The sequence below is a fragment of the Galeopterus variegatus genome, unplaced genomic scaffold (genome assembly GCF_000696425.1).
Source record: "Galeopterus variegatus unplaced genomic scaffold, G_variegatus-3.0.2 Scaffold649, whole genome shotgun sequence".
Lineage (NCBI taxonomy): Eukaryota > Metazoa > Chordata > Mammalia > Dermoptera > Cynocephalidae > Galeopterus > Galeopterus variegatus.
In genome coordinates this window covers 402,807-419,393 of record NW_007726760.1, presented here as the reverse complement: position 1 = coordinate 419,393, position 16,587 = coordinate 402,807, and the positions used below count along the sequence as shown (strand labels likewise).

The 16,587-nt window shown below is 42.9% G+C and overlaps 1 protein-coding gene and 1 non-coding gene across 2 annotated transcripts in view; one reads left to right on the top strand and one right to left on the bottom strand.

Moving 5' to 3' along the window:
• The window catches only part of MRPL45 (mitochondrial ribosomal protein L45), a 22,848-nt gene extending 19,817 nt beyond the window's left edge, over nt 1-3,031 (bottom strand). Inside the window, exons 1-3 of the mRNA XM_008570975.1 lie at nt 2,856-3,031; nt 1,784-1,961; nt 1,155-1,272 (exon numbers count right to left, since the gene is read on the bottom strand). Coding sequence (XP_008569197.1) covers nt 1,155-1,272; nt 1,784-1,961; nt 2,856-2,921 — 362 coding nt within the window. The 5' untranslated portion in view covers nt 2,922-3,031. The remainder of the gene's footprint in view (nt 1-1,154; nt 1,273-1,783; nt 1,962-2,855) is intronic.
• Nucleotides 3,032-6,713: 3,682 nt separating this feature from the next.
• TRNAI-GAU lies at nt 6,714-6,787 on the top strand. Its single transcript has one exon. It is a non-coding gene; the product is annotated as a tRNA-Ile (tRNA).
• The last annotated feature ends 9,800 nt before the right edge of the window (nt 6,788-16,587 follow it).

The following is a 16,587-nucleotide window of genomic DNA, read 5'->3' as shown; positions in this document are numbered from 1 at the left end:
GGTCACGTAAAAAGACAAAAAAAAAAAAAAAATGGACACAATGCTTGAACTGGGTCTTGAGAAATGAGTTGGAGTTACCAGGTTAAGAAGGTGGGGGAAAGATATTTTCAGGCAAAGGAAAGGATGTGCAAATACACAGAGGCAAGGCACTGTGTACTGTCAAGGAATTAGAAATTAGTTTGGAAATGCTGAAGTTTAGGATGAGAAAAATTGAATAAAGCGCAAAAAATGATGGTGGAGAAGAAGACAAGGGACAGATTATAAAAGCCTTGCATACCACTAAAGAAATCTGGATTTTTATTTTTCAGGTAACAGGGAGCCACAAAGGAATTTAAAGCAGAGAAGGTGACGTGATAACATCTGTATTTAGAAAAATAAGTCATGGCTATATGAAGAATTAACACTGACTCAACATACTTGTGCACATAAACCTATACATGACCCTAAAGAACCTATGATCTGGATACAGTCAGAGGTAGAGTAACAAACACTAAATGATTTTGACCTTTCAGCTAAGAGACACTAAGTAAAAGGTTCAGGCTTCTGTTCCTTAACTAAAGCCCAATGAGATCCCAGAACAGATCTGTCTTCTTGATCCCTTTTGGCTTTTCTTACTCTCTGAAATTTAAACTCTAAGGTGCTTCTCATATAAATATGCTCTCTTTAGGCCGGCCCGTGGCTCACTTGGTAGAGTGCGGTGCTGATAACACCAAGGCCACGGGTTCGGATCCTATATAGGGATGGCCGGTTTGCTCACTGGCTGAGCGTGGTGCTGACAACACCAAGCCAAGGGTTGAGATCCCCTTACTGGTCATCTTTAAATAAATAAATAAAATAAATAAATAAATAAATATGCTCTCTTTTATTGTTATTTTAAATTTTAAAATATGTGATCAAAAAAGGGTCATATACACGCCAAAGTCAACTCTCTAACCAATGTGACAAAAATTACCAATAAAGGCTAAGATGCTAAAAATCAGAATGCCCACATTATCTGGCCTTAAATACAGACTCTACTACAGAGGAAGAAAATACCATGAAGTTATTAAGGGAGTTATATCCAACCCAATTAACCCAAGAAGACCTCTCTGGGATGAAGTAGCAACAAGAAATTTTTATTCCGATATCAACTCCCAGTTGCCTTAGACACCTACGACAATTGTGACGCAACAGTCTTCTTCATTCGCTCAGTTCTCTGTCTCAGTCCTTCCTTTGAAAGAGATGACATGCGAGCATCACCCTCAGGAGGAACATAGGCATCAAAGATACCAGCTGTAATCAGAGAAGAAGAAAATGAGAAAAAGTCATCTTGAGGTCATATAAAATTGGGAAGGATCCCAGATATAAAATAGACTAATAGGGCTGGCTAGTTAACTTGGTTAGAGCATGGTGCTGACAACACCAAGGTCAAGGGTTTAGATTCCCTTACCAGTCAGCTGCCAATAAATAAAGAAAGAAAGAAGACTAATGAAATAGACTCCCTTGTACAGGGAATCATGTTACACCTGGAAAAAAAATTAAAATAATTTAAGTTTTCTCTCCAAGCCTCAGTTTCTACTTCTACAAAATGGAGAAATTTCACTCTTACCTTCTAAGAATAGTGTGAAAACAAGATCAAAGATTACCACACGAAACATGGCATACGTAAAGTAAACCATCATTGAGGCTAAATTGACTTAGTGGTTAATTAAATGCTGTCAGTCATAGTCCAAGTCATTCCAAGTTCCAGAAGATCTCTGACAGAAGGGGACTGGGGCAGGGTCCCAGAAATACCACGCCTCACCTGTGCAGGCCAGATGTATGGGACGCTCCAAACGTTCTGGAGGAATGACCAATCCTGCTTTCCGGGCATGTTCCATAAACTCCTTTTCTGTTTTGTATTTGGGTTCATAAATAGGGGGTCTGAAACGTTTTTTAGTTCTTACTGGAACTACAGCTGTGGACTGAGTTACCAGGACTGGCTGGAAGGTAAGAAAAAGGTTAGGATATAGGTAACCTGGAAGAAAAAATCTTTCTTGAACAAACTCTAAGCAAAGCCCTATAGAAAGGGCATATTCAAATAATGCTTCAGGAACAATTATAAAACGATTATCACAGAGAAAAACGCATTACTACCTAAACACTAAGTGTGTCTCTTACTAGAAGCCAGTTAGCAACTTTTATTACTATCACTCAACATTTACTAAAGGCTTTCCTTTAGTACTTTCCATAGTACAGGACTACGCTAACTCCTAAGGATGCAGAGTTGATTAAAGCAAGGCTTTCACTTTCACAGAACTTTGACGGTACGCAAACATCAACCTAACACTGAAATGAGCAGAATGCTACTATTAAAGCATAAACAAAGTCCTCTTCTTGGCATCTCTTCCACATTTACGGAGCTTACATTTTGCTCATTCTATCGCGAGTCTCGCTGTAAACTTTATTCTGTCGTTCTAGCTTCGAACTGACAAATAAGCTCTTTAAGGGCCAGGATACCTTTTCTCTCTGATCATGAGGTTTGATCAGGCAGAGACAGTGACAGTACAGGACTCCCTCCTTTCCAGTTACTGTTCAATTTAGGACATTTATAAGTATCAGAAGCAAGTCCACCTTCCTAGCCATTACATCTTTCCTTTTAACATTTCCCCGCCAAAGAGACTCAAACCAAACTGGAGACACTTAATCCCCAGCAACTCGCTAGCCCACACGGTCCCGCCCGGTCTCTAGCTGGATCCCGTCCACCTCAAACTCTTCTCCAGCCTAGGTCTGACTCGTATCGTCCAAGCTCATCAAATACAACGGCATCAAGTATTCCCCTCTACTATGTCCTCTTCCTCCAGCCCCTAGAGTCCTATTCGCTCTTCACGACCCACCTGCCGTAACCACCATCCCAAAGCCCTGGATAAGCAAGACAAGCCCCGAGACATGGGGGCTGCCATTTTGCTCACGCAATGGCCGCTGGGATGAGGGCTGAGCGTGAGGAGCGTGTGGTAGGACAGACTGCGCAAAGGGTGGAGCTTAGGATGAAGTGGAATTTTCCAGGGCGCGCGCCCTCGGTTGTGAGCAGCGCGGACGCGCACGTGCTCGTGGAGGTAGGGAGGGTGGAGGACGGTTGCGCGTGCGCAGTGAGACGACGTTGGGGGTCGGGCGGAACGCACGGCTGTCACGCGCCGGCCGGAGAGCGCTTGGGCGCGAGCTGCGCCTGCGCCTGAGGCTTTCTGACGGCGGGAGGCTGCTGCGTTCCTGTACGCTTAGCGCATGGCTGCACCATATTTCCGTTTGGTAAAAAAATGGAAAGGTGTTTCCCTCTGAAGTCATAAAGCTCTGATACAAGTGTTTTTATTTAATGGGTTCTTCTTCAAGTACGTTGAAGATACTTGGATCCCAGAAAGAGCGAAAATGAGTCGTTTCTGGGTCTGTATCAGACCTCATTATGCTGGGTAACCTTAAATCTGAGCCTTAGTTTTTCATTACCTGTACCGTGTGAAGAAAATTCTTTCTCACTGTCAAATTAGGGGGATTTGGGGGGTTTTGTTTGTTTGTTTTGGCAGCTGGCCGGTTTGGCGATCCTAACCCTTGACGTTAGTGTTCAAATCCCGTGCTCTAACCAGCTGAGCAAATTAAGAGAATGGACTACTGTGCTACTAACGCAAGAGACGTGTGTATCGACGAAAATATTTCTGATTTGTCATTTCGGAAAAGAGTCAAGGTTTAATATCGGTGGCTGGCAGGTTAGCTCAGCTGGTTAGAGCGCGGTCAACGGTTTGGATCCCGGTACCGGCCAGCCGCCAAGGAAGAAAGAGATCTAATTAATTAATTAACATACTCCTGTCCATCCACTTTATTCCCTAGAAAATAAAACATAAGTTTCTTTTAACTGATATCCCCAACTGAAGCGAGGAAACCTCACTTCGTGGATAAGTGGTTATTGATTAATACAGAACAATGTATACAGAGCATGGACATTGTCTATCTGGGATTATCTGCTCCACTGTTAAGTTTTACGTTGGCCTCACACAGAAGCCAACACATCCTAGATCATGTCTGCGTGCCCTCTGACCAGTTTCTCAGGTAATGCAAGCTTGTTATGTGTCACTCCAGATTAAATAATCAAGGTCACTATCATTTAACTCAAGCTGAGATGAACTATAAGTGGGTTTTGTTGTTGTTGTTTGATTAGCTGCTGTTTTGGAAAATTCAGGTTATCCTCCGACCTCATTAAGTCCGTGGAAAATTGGGAGCTGTCTGCTGGGGAAGTAACACTAAAAGGAAACTTTTTAATCCTAAAACCCTAGTAGTTCACATTTCGGAAAAAGCAAGATAGAAAGATCTTGCCCTGGTCCGGCCTGTGGCTCTCTTGGGAGAGTGTGGTGCTGATAACACCAAGGCCACGAGTTCGGATCCCTATATAGGGATGGCCGGTTAGCTCACTTGGGAGAGCGTGGTGCTGACACCATCAAGTCAAGGGTTAAGATCCCCTTACCAGTCATCTTTTTAAAAAAAAGAGAAAAGAAAAGAAACATCTTGCCCTGATGATGGGAGCAAGAGAAGGGAATTCACTTGCAATTAGAAGAAGAAATAGACGGTTAGGGGTTTGGCCTTGCAAAGAACAGTCCTGCACATAGTAGACACTCAAATATTTATTTATTCAATAAATAGATGAGGAGAATCCCAAATGAAATAGGATGAGGTGGAAGGCAAAGTTGATTTCCTGTTTCTCCAAATACAGGGGTTCCTGGAACGCCTTGTTGTCCTATTGAAACTTCTAAACAGAGCCCAAAGAGGGACTCCCTGCAAGCAAAGGGGCATTTTTTTCCCCTCCTGGTGGCAGATGACATCAAAGATTGGAGCTTCTGAAATTCTGCCTAGTAATCCACATTCTAGGAGAAGCACAGCTGATTTGAACAAGGAAAATTCTTCCAGAGAACTGGAAGAATCCAATTCTAAATGATATACTTGGAATGAAGCAAGTAATAGTCTTCCCATGTGTTTAAATTGTACTTCTCGTCCCTAAAGTGAAAGCATGAAGATCAAAAGAAGTGAATTGTCTGAGATTCCATTGTCTGAGATACCATTGAAGGAACAAGAATCCAGATTTTCTAAGAAACATTCTCAACTGACCTTTAGCTAACAATGTTAGCAGGGCTTCTTTGTCACTCTGAGTTGACTATTTATGAGTGTCATATAGTGGTTAAGAATGCTATAGGGTGGTTAGAACACACTGCTGATAACACCAAGGTTAAGGGTTTGATCCCCATATCCACCCAGCTGCAAAAAAAAAAATAGAGGGCCGGCCCTGTGGCTCACTCCGGAGAGTGCGGCGCTGGTAGCGCTGAGGCCGTGGGTTCGGATCCTATATAGGGATGGCCGGTGAGCTCACTGGCTGAGCATGGTGTGGACCACACCGTGCCGAGGGTTGCGATCCCTTTACAGGTCACACACACAAAAAAGAATGCTGTAGGTGCTGGCTGGTAAGCTCAGTTGGTTAGAGCATGGTGATGATAACAACAAAGTCCAGGTATCAAAAAAAAAAAAAAAAAGCATGCTATAGTTCTTGAGTTTATATCTTAGTTCTGGATCTTTTTCTCACCTTATAGGAACCGGGTAATTAATTGTTATTAACTCATTAAATGAGTTACTATATGATCCCACTATGGTTCATATGGCCACTGCTTCCATGCCCAATGATAGCTCTGGAAGGCATATGCTGAACCTAACAGAATCCTGGTAAGTGTAAGTGTTCTTTGTGCTGGACACAAATAATACCCCTGCCCCCAGAATCCACCCCACTGTAGTGTCCCAAAAGCAAGAGAGCTCCAAACCGGGATATGAACTGGAAATCCTCAGGAAGCCCTGTATGTTAGCTCTCTTCCTCTAGAGAGCAGTTCTCACCTCTGTTGAAGCTAAGACCACCAAAGTACAGGTAGTGTCCAAGCCCCAAAGTGATTCCTTATTCCTGTGCTGCATGACTTTCTTCTCTTAGCTGCTCCTCTTACTCATCCATCCTTCTACTCACCCCTGCTACTGGGGACAAAGCCTTTCCCTTTCCCTTTCTGCCTGCCCTAGATTCCTTATTCTAAAGGTATGTTTAGGAAGAGATACTGCTCATCATGGCTTAACTGGAAAAGAAGCCCATGCTCTTACTCATCCATCCTTCTACTCACCCCTGCTACTGGGGACAAAGCCTTTCCCTTTCCCTTTCTGCCTGCCCTAGATTCCTTACTCTAAAGGTATGTTTAGGAAGAGATACTGCTCATCATGGCTTAACTGGAAAAGAAGCCCATGCATCCCGCTGTTCAAGCTAAGTCTAGAATTAATCCTTTGCCTCTTCTTGCTCCACTTTCGCCCCAGCTGGCTAAGTGAAGCAATAATCCTAAAAGTGAATTTCAGGCTATTTGTGGCTCCCCCCTCCCTCCCACACACCATGTTTAGGGAGGAGAGAGCAAAGCCTTTGGATCAGAGTAATCTGTTTCTAACCCACTTCCATTCCCAGGGATTATCTCTGCAGGGGGAGGGAGATAGAAATAAATCTAACACCTTGGCACTGGGAACTTGGGGAAGAATCTCCAGGACTGCCCTGGAGAGCTGTAGGCAAGGGGTTCCAGCTTGGGAACCCCTTTTCATATGCTGGGGTACCCTGTAAAATGGTCCACAAACTTGAAAAGCAATGCCTAGAGTAGTGTAGTAATAATAGGCACTCAATAAATGTGTTAAATGAAAGAATAAGGGCTGGCCAGTTAGCTCAGTTGGTTAGAGCATGGAGCTGATAACACCAAGGTCAAGGGTTCGGTTCCCGTACCAGCCAGCTGCCAAAAAACAGAAACAAAAAGAAAGGAAAGAATGAGTGTGGATTGCGTGCAGATGAAGCCAAAAACAATTCCCTGGTTATACCTACAACCCTCATGGGGTTTGTTTGTTTGTTTTTAATACAGACCACTTCACAAATTTGCATGTCATCCTTGCACAGGAGCCATGCTAATCTTCTGTTTATCATTCCAATTTTAGTGTATGTGCTGCTGAAGTGAGCGCCCTCATGTTCTTATATGCACACCAACTTATGGCTAAAATCAATAATCAGTCAACCAACAAATAAGGAAGTGTGACATAGTGGAAAGAGGTCTGGATTGGGAGGCAGGCAACATGGGTTCTAGTCCCATCACTGCTAACATTGATTTGCCTTGGGCAAGTCACTTTGATCTCTGATCATTAATTTTCACCATTTATTTATTTATTTGGGGGGCGCATCTATAGGGATCCAAACCCTTGACCTTGGTGTTATAACACTATGCTCTAACCAGTTGAGCTAACCAACCGGCCTCCCAATTTAAAAAAAAAAAAAAAAAAAAAAAACGGGCTGGCTTTGCACACCAACTTATGGCTAAAATCAATAATCAGTCAACCAACAAATAAGGAAGTGTGACATAGTGGAAAGAGGTCTGGATTGGGAGGCAGGCAACATGGGTTCTAGTCCCATCACTGCTAACATTGATTTGCCTTGGGCAAGTCACTTTGATCTCTGATCATTAATTTTCACCATTTATTTATTTATTTGGGGGGCGCATCTATAGGGATCCAAACCCTTGACCTTGGTGTTATAACACTATGCTCTAACCAGTTGAGCTAACCAACCGGCCTCCCAATTTAAAAAAAAAAAAAAAACAAGAAACGGGCTGGCTTTTTAGCTCAGTTGGTTAGAGCATAGTACTGATAACCCCAGGGTCAAGGGTTTGGATCCCCATGGTGGCCAGCCACCAAAAAAATGAAAAAAGTCTCTCTAGAGCCCAAAAAGCCCATTGTCCCATGCCACGTGTATTGATCTCCTACTAATAATGCACAAAGGCTTGAGCTCTTTTATGTACTAACAATGACTCTTTTGGGGGCCCCTTGTGAACCAAGTGCTTGGTACACATTCTCTCTAGTCTGTATTCCTTCCCCACCTCCCATGGACCCTGACATGCAAACATATCTTCCAGCTGACCATTTCTTTAAGATGCTCTCCAGTGGATGGGTGAGCTCTTTGGGGCTGAAGCCAGGCAAACTGTGCGAATGCAGGAAACTTCCACTAGAGGGTACCAAGGCTGCACTGGGATCTCATTGCGGGGAGGCCTGCACAAATCCAACAATTCCAGGATTTTTAAGTACTGTACTTACGTTGAGAGATTCAGAGATCTCCTTTCATTGCTCATTACCTGGTCTGCTCCTTACTGCTCTTTGGAAGGCTTAAGAAGTGTCTATTGTTTTGGCATCATTTTGATTTGATTTGACTTCAAATCATAGGCAGCTTGGTATAATGGAATCCATGGGGGCTCTGGCAACTGGTATAGATCTTGCTCTACTATTTTTTTTTTTTTTTGTCTTTTTTTGTGTCCGGCAACGGATCGCAACCCTCAGTGTCGCGCCCGTACCGGACCGGGACCGGCAACGGGATTGCAACCCTCGGTGTCGCTCCCACACCTCGCTCAGCCAGTGAGCGGGAACCAGTCTGTATGTGGGATCCGAACCCTCGGCGGGAGCGCCACCGCACTCCCAAGCGGTGCACTGTAGCAGTGTGCCACCTGGCCGGCCCGTGCTCTACTATTTCTAAACTCAGTGAACAAATTACTTAAATCCTCTGCATCTCACTGTACCCATCTGTGAGATGGGGTTAATAAGACTTACCTCATAGAGCTAAGTTGTGAACACTAAGTAAAATCATATGAAAACGTGACTGGTAGACTGTACGTCCCTAAAACTGTTTTTGTGATGGAGGAGAGTTCTAAGACCTGCCAAAAACTGGGAATTGAGGTGTTGAGGAAAGAGAAATGAATTTGCAGAAGCATAGTACCTCCAAACAAGAAACGTGACTATTGGCCATCTTGCTCTAGAGTCTTGCACGTGTCCAGTCGAGAGCTGGTGGGTACTCCTCAGCCCTGTCCCTTAGCTGTGTTCAATCCCTGCCTCAGCCTGGCCATGTCACTCTTCTGCCCTTTGCTTATCCTGGTTTCCATGCAGGTGAGTTTACTTTCTACTTCCCACTCACCTCCTAGACAAAAGTCTCCTCTGTTTCTGATAGTGCTGCATCTCCACCTAGCTCTGTTCACTCTTTTTTTTTTAATAGATGACCGGTAACGGGATCTTAACCCTTGACTTGGTGTTGTCAACACCACGCTCAGCCAGTGAGCAAACCGGCCATCCCTATATGGGATCCAAACCCGTGGCCTTGGTGTTATCAGCACCGCACTCTCCCGAGTGAGCCACAGGCTGGTCCCAACTCTTCCTCTCATTTCTCCTACGTTCACCTCTGGGGTGGAATGCACCATCTGTTTCTGAGACTGAGCAGAAGTTTGGGAAAGGCGGAGGGACAGCTCGTCCAGGGCCTGCGTGTCAGTAGACACGTTACAGCTGCAGGGCAAACCAGGGTGAAACCACAAGCCAGAGGCCCCAAGGCAGGCAGCTGTGAGGCCCGCCCCTCGGCTCCTCTCTCATCTGTCTCACCCCAGAAGTTTCCTGGCAGTGGGAGAGGTTGGTATCGAGTCCTTGAGCCCTGACTCATTCCCTGACCTAGTTGGGTGTTACCCAGTTATCTCCCAAATATCTTCTCCAGGGCCCTCTGTTAGCGACACAACAGTGTCATCCCAGACAGAAGACACAAGAGAAGAGGAAAGCGGAGCACCTATTTATTTCATCCCCATCTGAGGATCCCAACAACGAACAAGAAGTTTACAGTCCTCATGGTTTTATGTGCCACCCAGGAGGTTACACTGGTTATAAAATGAACAAAATCATCTTACATTGCTACACTAAGAGATTGGCTATTTTCTAGATTGCTTTATAGAAACAATCATGCTTAACGCTCCTAAAAAAGAATGAAATCATTATTTTATTCTACTTGGGTGGGACGGGGGGCGGCAGAGACTGGAACACTTAGTCAAGAAGTGACTGGGCATTATCACACAGTGAGTCAGGGGCCTATCTAGGGATATAACTCAGGTTGCCTAACCCCATTCCAAATTCCATTCTTTCCTCTGCCTAGTTTCTTATGGACTGCAGTAATGTTCTAGACTTTTTAAGCTTTACAAAAATTCTTATTATCACCAAATTCCTGAGGGTTCAATAGGAAATCAATTGTGTTTGCTTCTGGCCTTCATATGTGTCCCTTTCACTGTTTTTCCTGAGGAAAATGTGAGACATATGGCTGTTGTCTCCCAGACAGGTTGTCAAAAACACTTTAGAGTTATCTAAGATTCAAAGAAGTCCAATGGAGTAGTCTGTGATCCTGAGGTTAGATCTCAGAGACAGGTGTCAAAGAACAAAATTACAACAAATTTAGTTAAAGATCTCAATTGGCTTTGTTGCAATTCTAGAATGAGGCAACACGTTATTCCATAAAATAAAATAGAATACGTGTTGCAATGAATCAAGCAGAAGGGGTTGATTTTATAGACAGAAAAAGGCTGAAGAAAGAAACAAAAAACAAAAAGCACGTTGGTCATTTGGAAGTCACTTTCCTTGGAAAGTGGGGACAAAAAACCAGAATAATAGAAAGATAACTGACTGTTCACTCAACTTACTTCAGGCTATCTCTTTTGTGTAAGGAAGAAGGAACTTTATTATCATACCTACTAAAGATTTTAACTGGGCTGTTTGGGAAATTGGCTGTTATCTCTTTCTTCTGATTTCTTGGAAGGTAAGACCACAATCTAAGTGGAGCAGAACTTAGCAGGAGTGACTCTATTTTGATATTTTAGTCTGGTCTGTTGGGGCCTAGTGTAGGAACTTAGTTTAAAACAATGATCTCTGATAATTTTTATTTAGTACAAGGCTTCCATTTTTAAATCATGTGTTGATTTTCAAGATCCTAATATCTTTGTGAATCATTGTACCCGTGGATGCTGAAAATTATTTTGTTACCTTCCCTTTATTCAAAGGTCCCAATCTTTCCCTAACTGGGTTCATGCTTCAAATTTCATTTTCTTTATAAATTACCCAGTCTCAGGTATTCTGTTATAGCAACACAAAACGGACTAAGACAACAGACAAAGCAGGTCTGAAGACTGAGTCCTGCCAAATTAAAGGGGATTGGTAAACACCTTAGGATTTCCACAGATCCATCTTAGCAAAGTGAAAAATTAAGTCTACACAAGCTTAAGATGATCAACCATGAAAATGTCTGCTACAACATGAAACTTCTTCAGCAAAAGCTAATAAAATCTAGTCTCTAAAACATATCAATAATGACAAATACACAATAAAAAGTTACTAGACAGAAACAGGACAGTGTGACCCTTAGGCAACTGAAACCAACCCTGAGATGACCAATTAAGCACAAAAACATTTTAAAATAGCTATTATAAACATATTCAAAGACCTAAAGGAAACATATTCAAAGAATAGAAAGCAAATATGGGCTAAATGAATAAACAGATAATAAATCTTAACAGAGAAATAGAAACTGGAAAAAAAATTCTACAACTAAAAAATGCAATCTGCCTGTAATTGATACCTCAATGGATAGCTCCAGTGGTAGACTGAAGATGCCCAAAGAAAGAATCAGAGAGTATGAAGAAAGAACAATAAAAATTATCCAATCTGAAGGACAAAAAGATTGAAGAAAAATGAAGAGCATCAAGGACCTGTGGGATGATACGCACACACACACTCCCCACACCCCCAGAGTCCCAGAAGGAAAAGAGAGATTGGAATAGAAAAGAATAATGGTTACAAATTCCCCAAATTTGAAGGAAAAATTTTTTTCCTTTTTTTCTTATTTTTGGTGGCTGGCCAGTTCCTCAATATCTTTCTTAATATGGGACAGTCAGTTCAACATGCAGGTGAGACTATTATCTCCCTGGATCTGACATTGTGTCTTTTCATAAAACTGTGACTGCATTGGGTTTGGTGAGACCTAAACCTTTTTCACATAAAATGCTGTCAAGCCAGTACTACTTCTTTCTGCACAATTGATTTTTTTTTTTTAAACCCTAAATGTAGGTCTTTATCAGTGTGTCAAATTTCATCTTGTTGATTTTGGCACTTTGTTCCAATCCATCAAGATGATTTGACCACATTGTAAACATATATCAAAACATCACATTGTACACCATAAATATATGCAATTATTAATTATCAATTGAAAATAACATTTTTAAGAAGATGATTTGAAATCTGGCTTCTATTATCCATCCCGTCAATTGTCTTTCCCAGATATATCATTCTCTAAGTAGTTGATTTTTTTTTTTTTTTTTTTTTTTTTTTTTTTTTNCGGTTCCCGTACCAGCCAGCTGCCAAAAAACAGAAACAAAAAGAAAGGAAAGAATGAGTGTGGATTGCGTGCAGATGAAGCCAAAAACAATTCCCTGGTTATACCTACAACCCTCATGGGGTTTGTTTGTTTGTTTTTAATACAGACCACTTCACAAATTTGCATGTCATCCTTGCACAGGAGCCATGCTAATCTTCTGTTTATCATTCCAATTTTAGTGTATGTGCTGCTGAAGTGAGCGCCCTCATGTTCTTATATGCACACCAACTTATGGCTAAAATCAATAATCAGTCAACCAACAAATAAGGAAGTGTGACATAGTGGAAAGAGGTCTGGATTGGGAGGCAGGCAACATGGGTTCTAGTCCCATCACTGCTAACATTGATTTGCCTTGGGCAAGTCACTTTGATCTCTGATCATTAATTTTCACCATTTATTTATTTATTTGGGGGGCGCATCTATAGGGATCCAAACCCTTGACCTTGGTGTTATAACACTATGCTCTAACCAGTTGAGCTAACCAACCGGCCTCCCAATTTAAAAAAAAAAAAAAAACAAGAAACGGGCTGGCTTTTTAGCTCAGTTGGTTAGAGCATAGTACTGATAACCCCAGGGTCAAGGGTTTGGATCCCCATGGTGGCCAGCCACCAAAAAAATGAAAAAAGTCTCTCTAGAGCCCAAAAAGCCCATTGTCCCATGCCACGTGTATTGATCTCCTACTAATAATGCACAAAGGCTTGAGCTCTTTTATGTACTAACAATGACTCTTTTGGGGGCCCCTTGTGAACCAAGTGCTTGGTACACATTCTCTCTAGTCTGTATTCCTTCCCCACCTCCCATGGACCCTGACATGCAAACACATATCTTCCAGCTGACCATTTCTTTAGGATGCTCTCCAGTGGATGGGTGAGCTCTTTGGGGCTGAAGCCAGGCAAACTGTGCGAATGCAGGAAACTTCCACTAGAGGGTACCAAGGCTGCACTGGGATCTCATTGCGGGGAGGCCTGCACAAATCCAACAATTCCAGGATTTTTAAGTACTGTACTTACGTTGAGAGATTCAGAGATCTCCTTTCATTGCTCATTACCTGGTCTGCTCCTTACTGCTCTTTGGAAGGCTTAAGAAGTGTCTATTGTTTTGGCATCATTTTGATTTGATTTGACTTCAAATCATAGGCAGCTTGGTATAATGGAATCCATGGGGGCTCTGGCAACTGGTATAGATCTTGCTCTACTATTTTTTTTTTTTTTTGTCTTTTTTTGTGTCCGGCAACGGATCGCAACCCTCAGTGTCGCGCCCGTACCGGACCGGGACCGGCAACGGGATCGCAACCCTCGGTGTTGCGCCCACACCTCGCTCAGCCAGTGAGCGGGAACCAGTCTGTATGTGGGATCCGAACCCTCGGCGGGAGCGCCACCGCACTCCCAAGCGGTGCACTGTAGCAGTGTGCCACCTGGCCGGCCCGTGCTCTACTATTTCTAAACTCAGTGAACAAATTACTTAAATCCTCTGCATCTCACTGTACCCATCTGTGAGATGGGGTTAATAAGACTTACCTCATAGAGCTAAGTTGTGAACACTAAGTAAAATCATATGAAAACGTGACTGGTAGACTGTACGTCCCTAAAACTGTTTTTGTGATGGAGGAGAGTTCTAAGACCTGCCAAAAACTGGGAATTGAGGTGTTGAGGAAAGAGAAATGAATTTGCAGAAGCATAGTACCTCCAAACAAGAAACGTGACTATTGGCCATCTTGCTCTAGAGTCTTGCACGTGTCCAGTCGAGAGCTGGTGGGTACTCCTCAGCCCTGTCCCTTAGCTGTGTTCAATCCCTGCCTCAGCCTGGCCATGTCACTCTTCTGCCCTTTGCTTATCCTGGTTTCCATGCAGGTGAGTTTACTTTCTACTTCCCACTCACCTCCTAGACAAAAGTCTCCTCTGTTTCTGATAGTGCTGCATCTCCACCTAGCTCTGTTCACTCTTTTTTTTTTAATAGATGACCGGTAACGGGATCTTAACCCTTGACTTGGTGTTGTCAACACCACGCTCAGCCAGTGAGCAAACCGGCCATCCCTATATGGGATCCAAACCCGTGGCCTTGGTGTTATCAGCACCGCACTCTCCCGAGTGAGCCACAGGCTGGTCCCAACTCTTCCTCTCATTTCTCCTACGTTCACCTCTGGGGTGGAATGCACCATCTGTTTCTGAGACTGAGCAGAAGTTTGGGAAAGGCGGAGGGACAGCTCGTCCAGGGCCTGCGTGTCAGTAGACACGTTACAGCTGCAGGGCAAACCAGGGTGAAACCACAAGCCAGAGGCCCCAAGGCAGGCAGCTGTGAGGCCCGCCCCTCGGCTCCTCTCTCATCTGTCTCACCCCAGAAGTTTCCTGGCAGTGGGAGAGGTTGGTATCGAGTCCTTGAGCCCTGACTCATTCCCTGACCTAGTTGGGTGTTACCCAGTTATCTCCCAAATATCTTCTCCAGGGCCCTCTGTTAGCGACACAACAGTGTCATCCCAGACAGAAGACACAAGAGAAGAGGAAAGCGGAGCACCTATTTATTTCATCCCCATCTGAGGATCCCAACAACGAACAAGAAGTTTACAGTCCTCATGGTTTTATGTGCCACCCAGGAGGTTACACTGGTTATAAAATGAACAAAATCATCTTACATTGCTACACTAAGAGATTGGCTATTTTCTAGATTGCTTTATAGAAACAATCATGCTTAACGCTCCTAAAAAAGAATGAAATCATTATTTTATTCTACTTGGGTGGGACGGGGGGCGGCAGAGACTGGAACACTTAGTCAAGAAGTGACTGGGCATTATCACACAGTGAGTCAGGGGCCTATCTAGGGATATAACTCAGGTTGCCTAACCCCATTCCAAATTCCATTCTTTCCTCTGCCTAGTTTCTTATGGACTGCAGTAATGTTCTAGACTTTTTAAGCTTTACAAAAATTCTTATTATCACCAAATTCCTGAGGGTTCAATAGGAAATCAATTGTGTTTGCTTCTGGCCTTCATATGTGTCCCTTTCACTGTTTTTCCTGAGGAAAATGTGAGACATATGGCTGTTGTCTCCCAGACAGGTTGTCAAAAACACTTTAGAGTTATCTAAGATTCAAAGAAGTCCAATGGAGTAGTCTGTGATCCTGAGGTTAGATCTCAGAGACAGGTGTCAAAGAACAAAATTACAACAAATTTAGTTAAAGATCTCAATTGGCTTTGTTGCAATTCTAGAATGAGGCAACACGTTATTCCATAAAATAAAATAGAATACGTGTTGCAATGAATCAAGCAGAAGGGGTTGATTTTATAGACAGAAAAAGGCTGAAGAAAGAAACAAGAAACAAAAAGCAGGTTGGTCATTTGGAAGTCACTTTCCTTGTAAAGTGGGGACAAAAAACCAGAACAATAGAAGGATAACTGACTGTTCACTCAACTTACTTCAGGCTATCTCTTTTGTGTAAGGAAGAAGGAACTTTATTATCATACCTACTAAAGGTTTTAACTGGGCTGTTTGGGAAATTGGCTGTTATCTCTTTCTTCTGATTTCTTGGAAGGTAAGACCACAATCTAAGTGGAGCAGAACTTAGCAGGAGTGACTCTATTTTGATATTTTAGTCTGGTCTGTTGGGGCCTAGTGTAGGAACTTAGTTTAAAACAATGATCTCTGATAATTTTTATTTAGTACAAGGCTTCCATTTTTAAATCATGTGTTGATTTTCAAGATCCTAATATCTTTGTGAATCATTGTACCCGTGGATGCTGAAAATTATTTTGTTACCTTCCCTTTATTCAAAGGTCCCAATCTTTCCCTAACTGGGTTCATGCTTCCTAAAGACATTAGCCGATTTCCAAGAAAGCAGATTTTAGCTTTATCCGTTGGCAGAGAGAATGGAGACATTGCACACAGGCCAGAAATTCTTCCTGCCAGAGCTCCCCATCTGGAAGAAAAGAGAGTTTCAGAGTTTCCATAAGGGCTGCCTAAAGGGGAGGAAGGGAGAGTAAAGAAGAAAGCTACAGGGCTGGAACCCTAAGCTCCATAGTCTGAAAAGAAAACCAGATTCAGCTGGCCTACAAACATGGCCCAGCATTGTCACAGCTCTCCCTTTCTCCTGACCTTTAGCTAGGATTTCTTTTGTTCTCTATTTCTATATCTTTCATGTGTTTTTATCTATCGTGCCAGTCCAGCCTCAGAATTTTTCTTCTATTCTTTGTTCTTTAGTTACCTCCCTGCCAATCTTTTTTTTTTTCTTTCTTTTTTTGGCAGCTGGCCAGTACAGGGATCCGAACCCCTGATTTTCCAGGGGTTCTTAAGGCTACTTCTTAATAGTACTCAGAAAAATAGGATTGGGTTGGC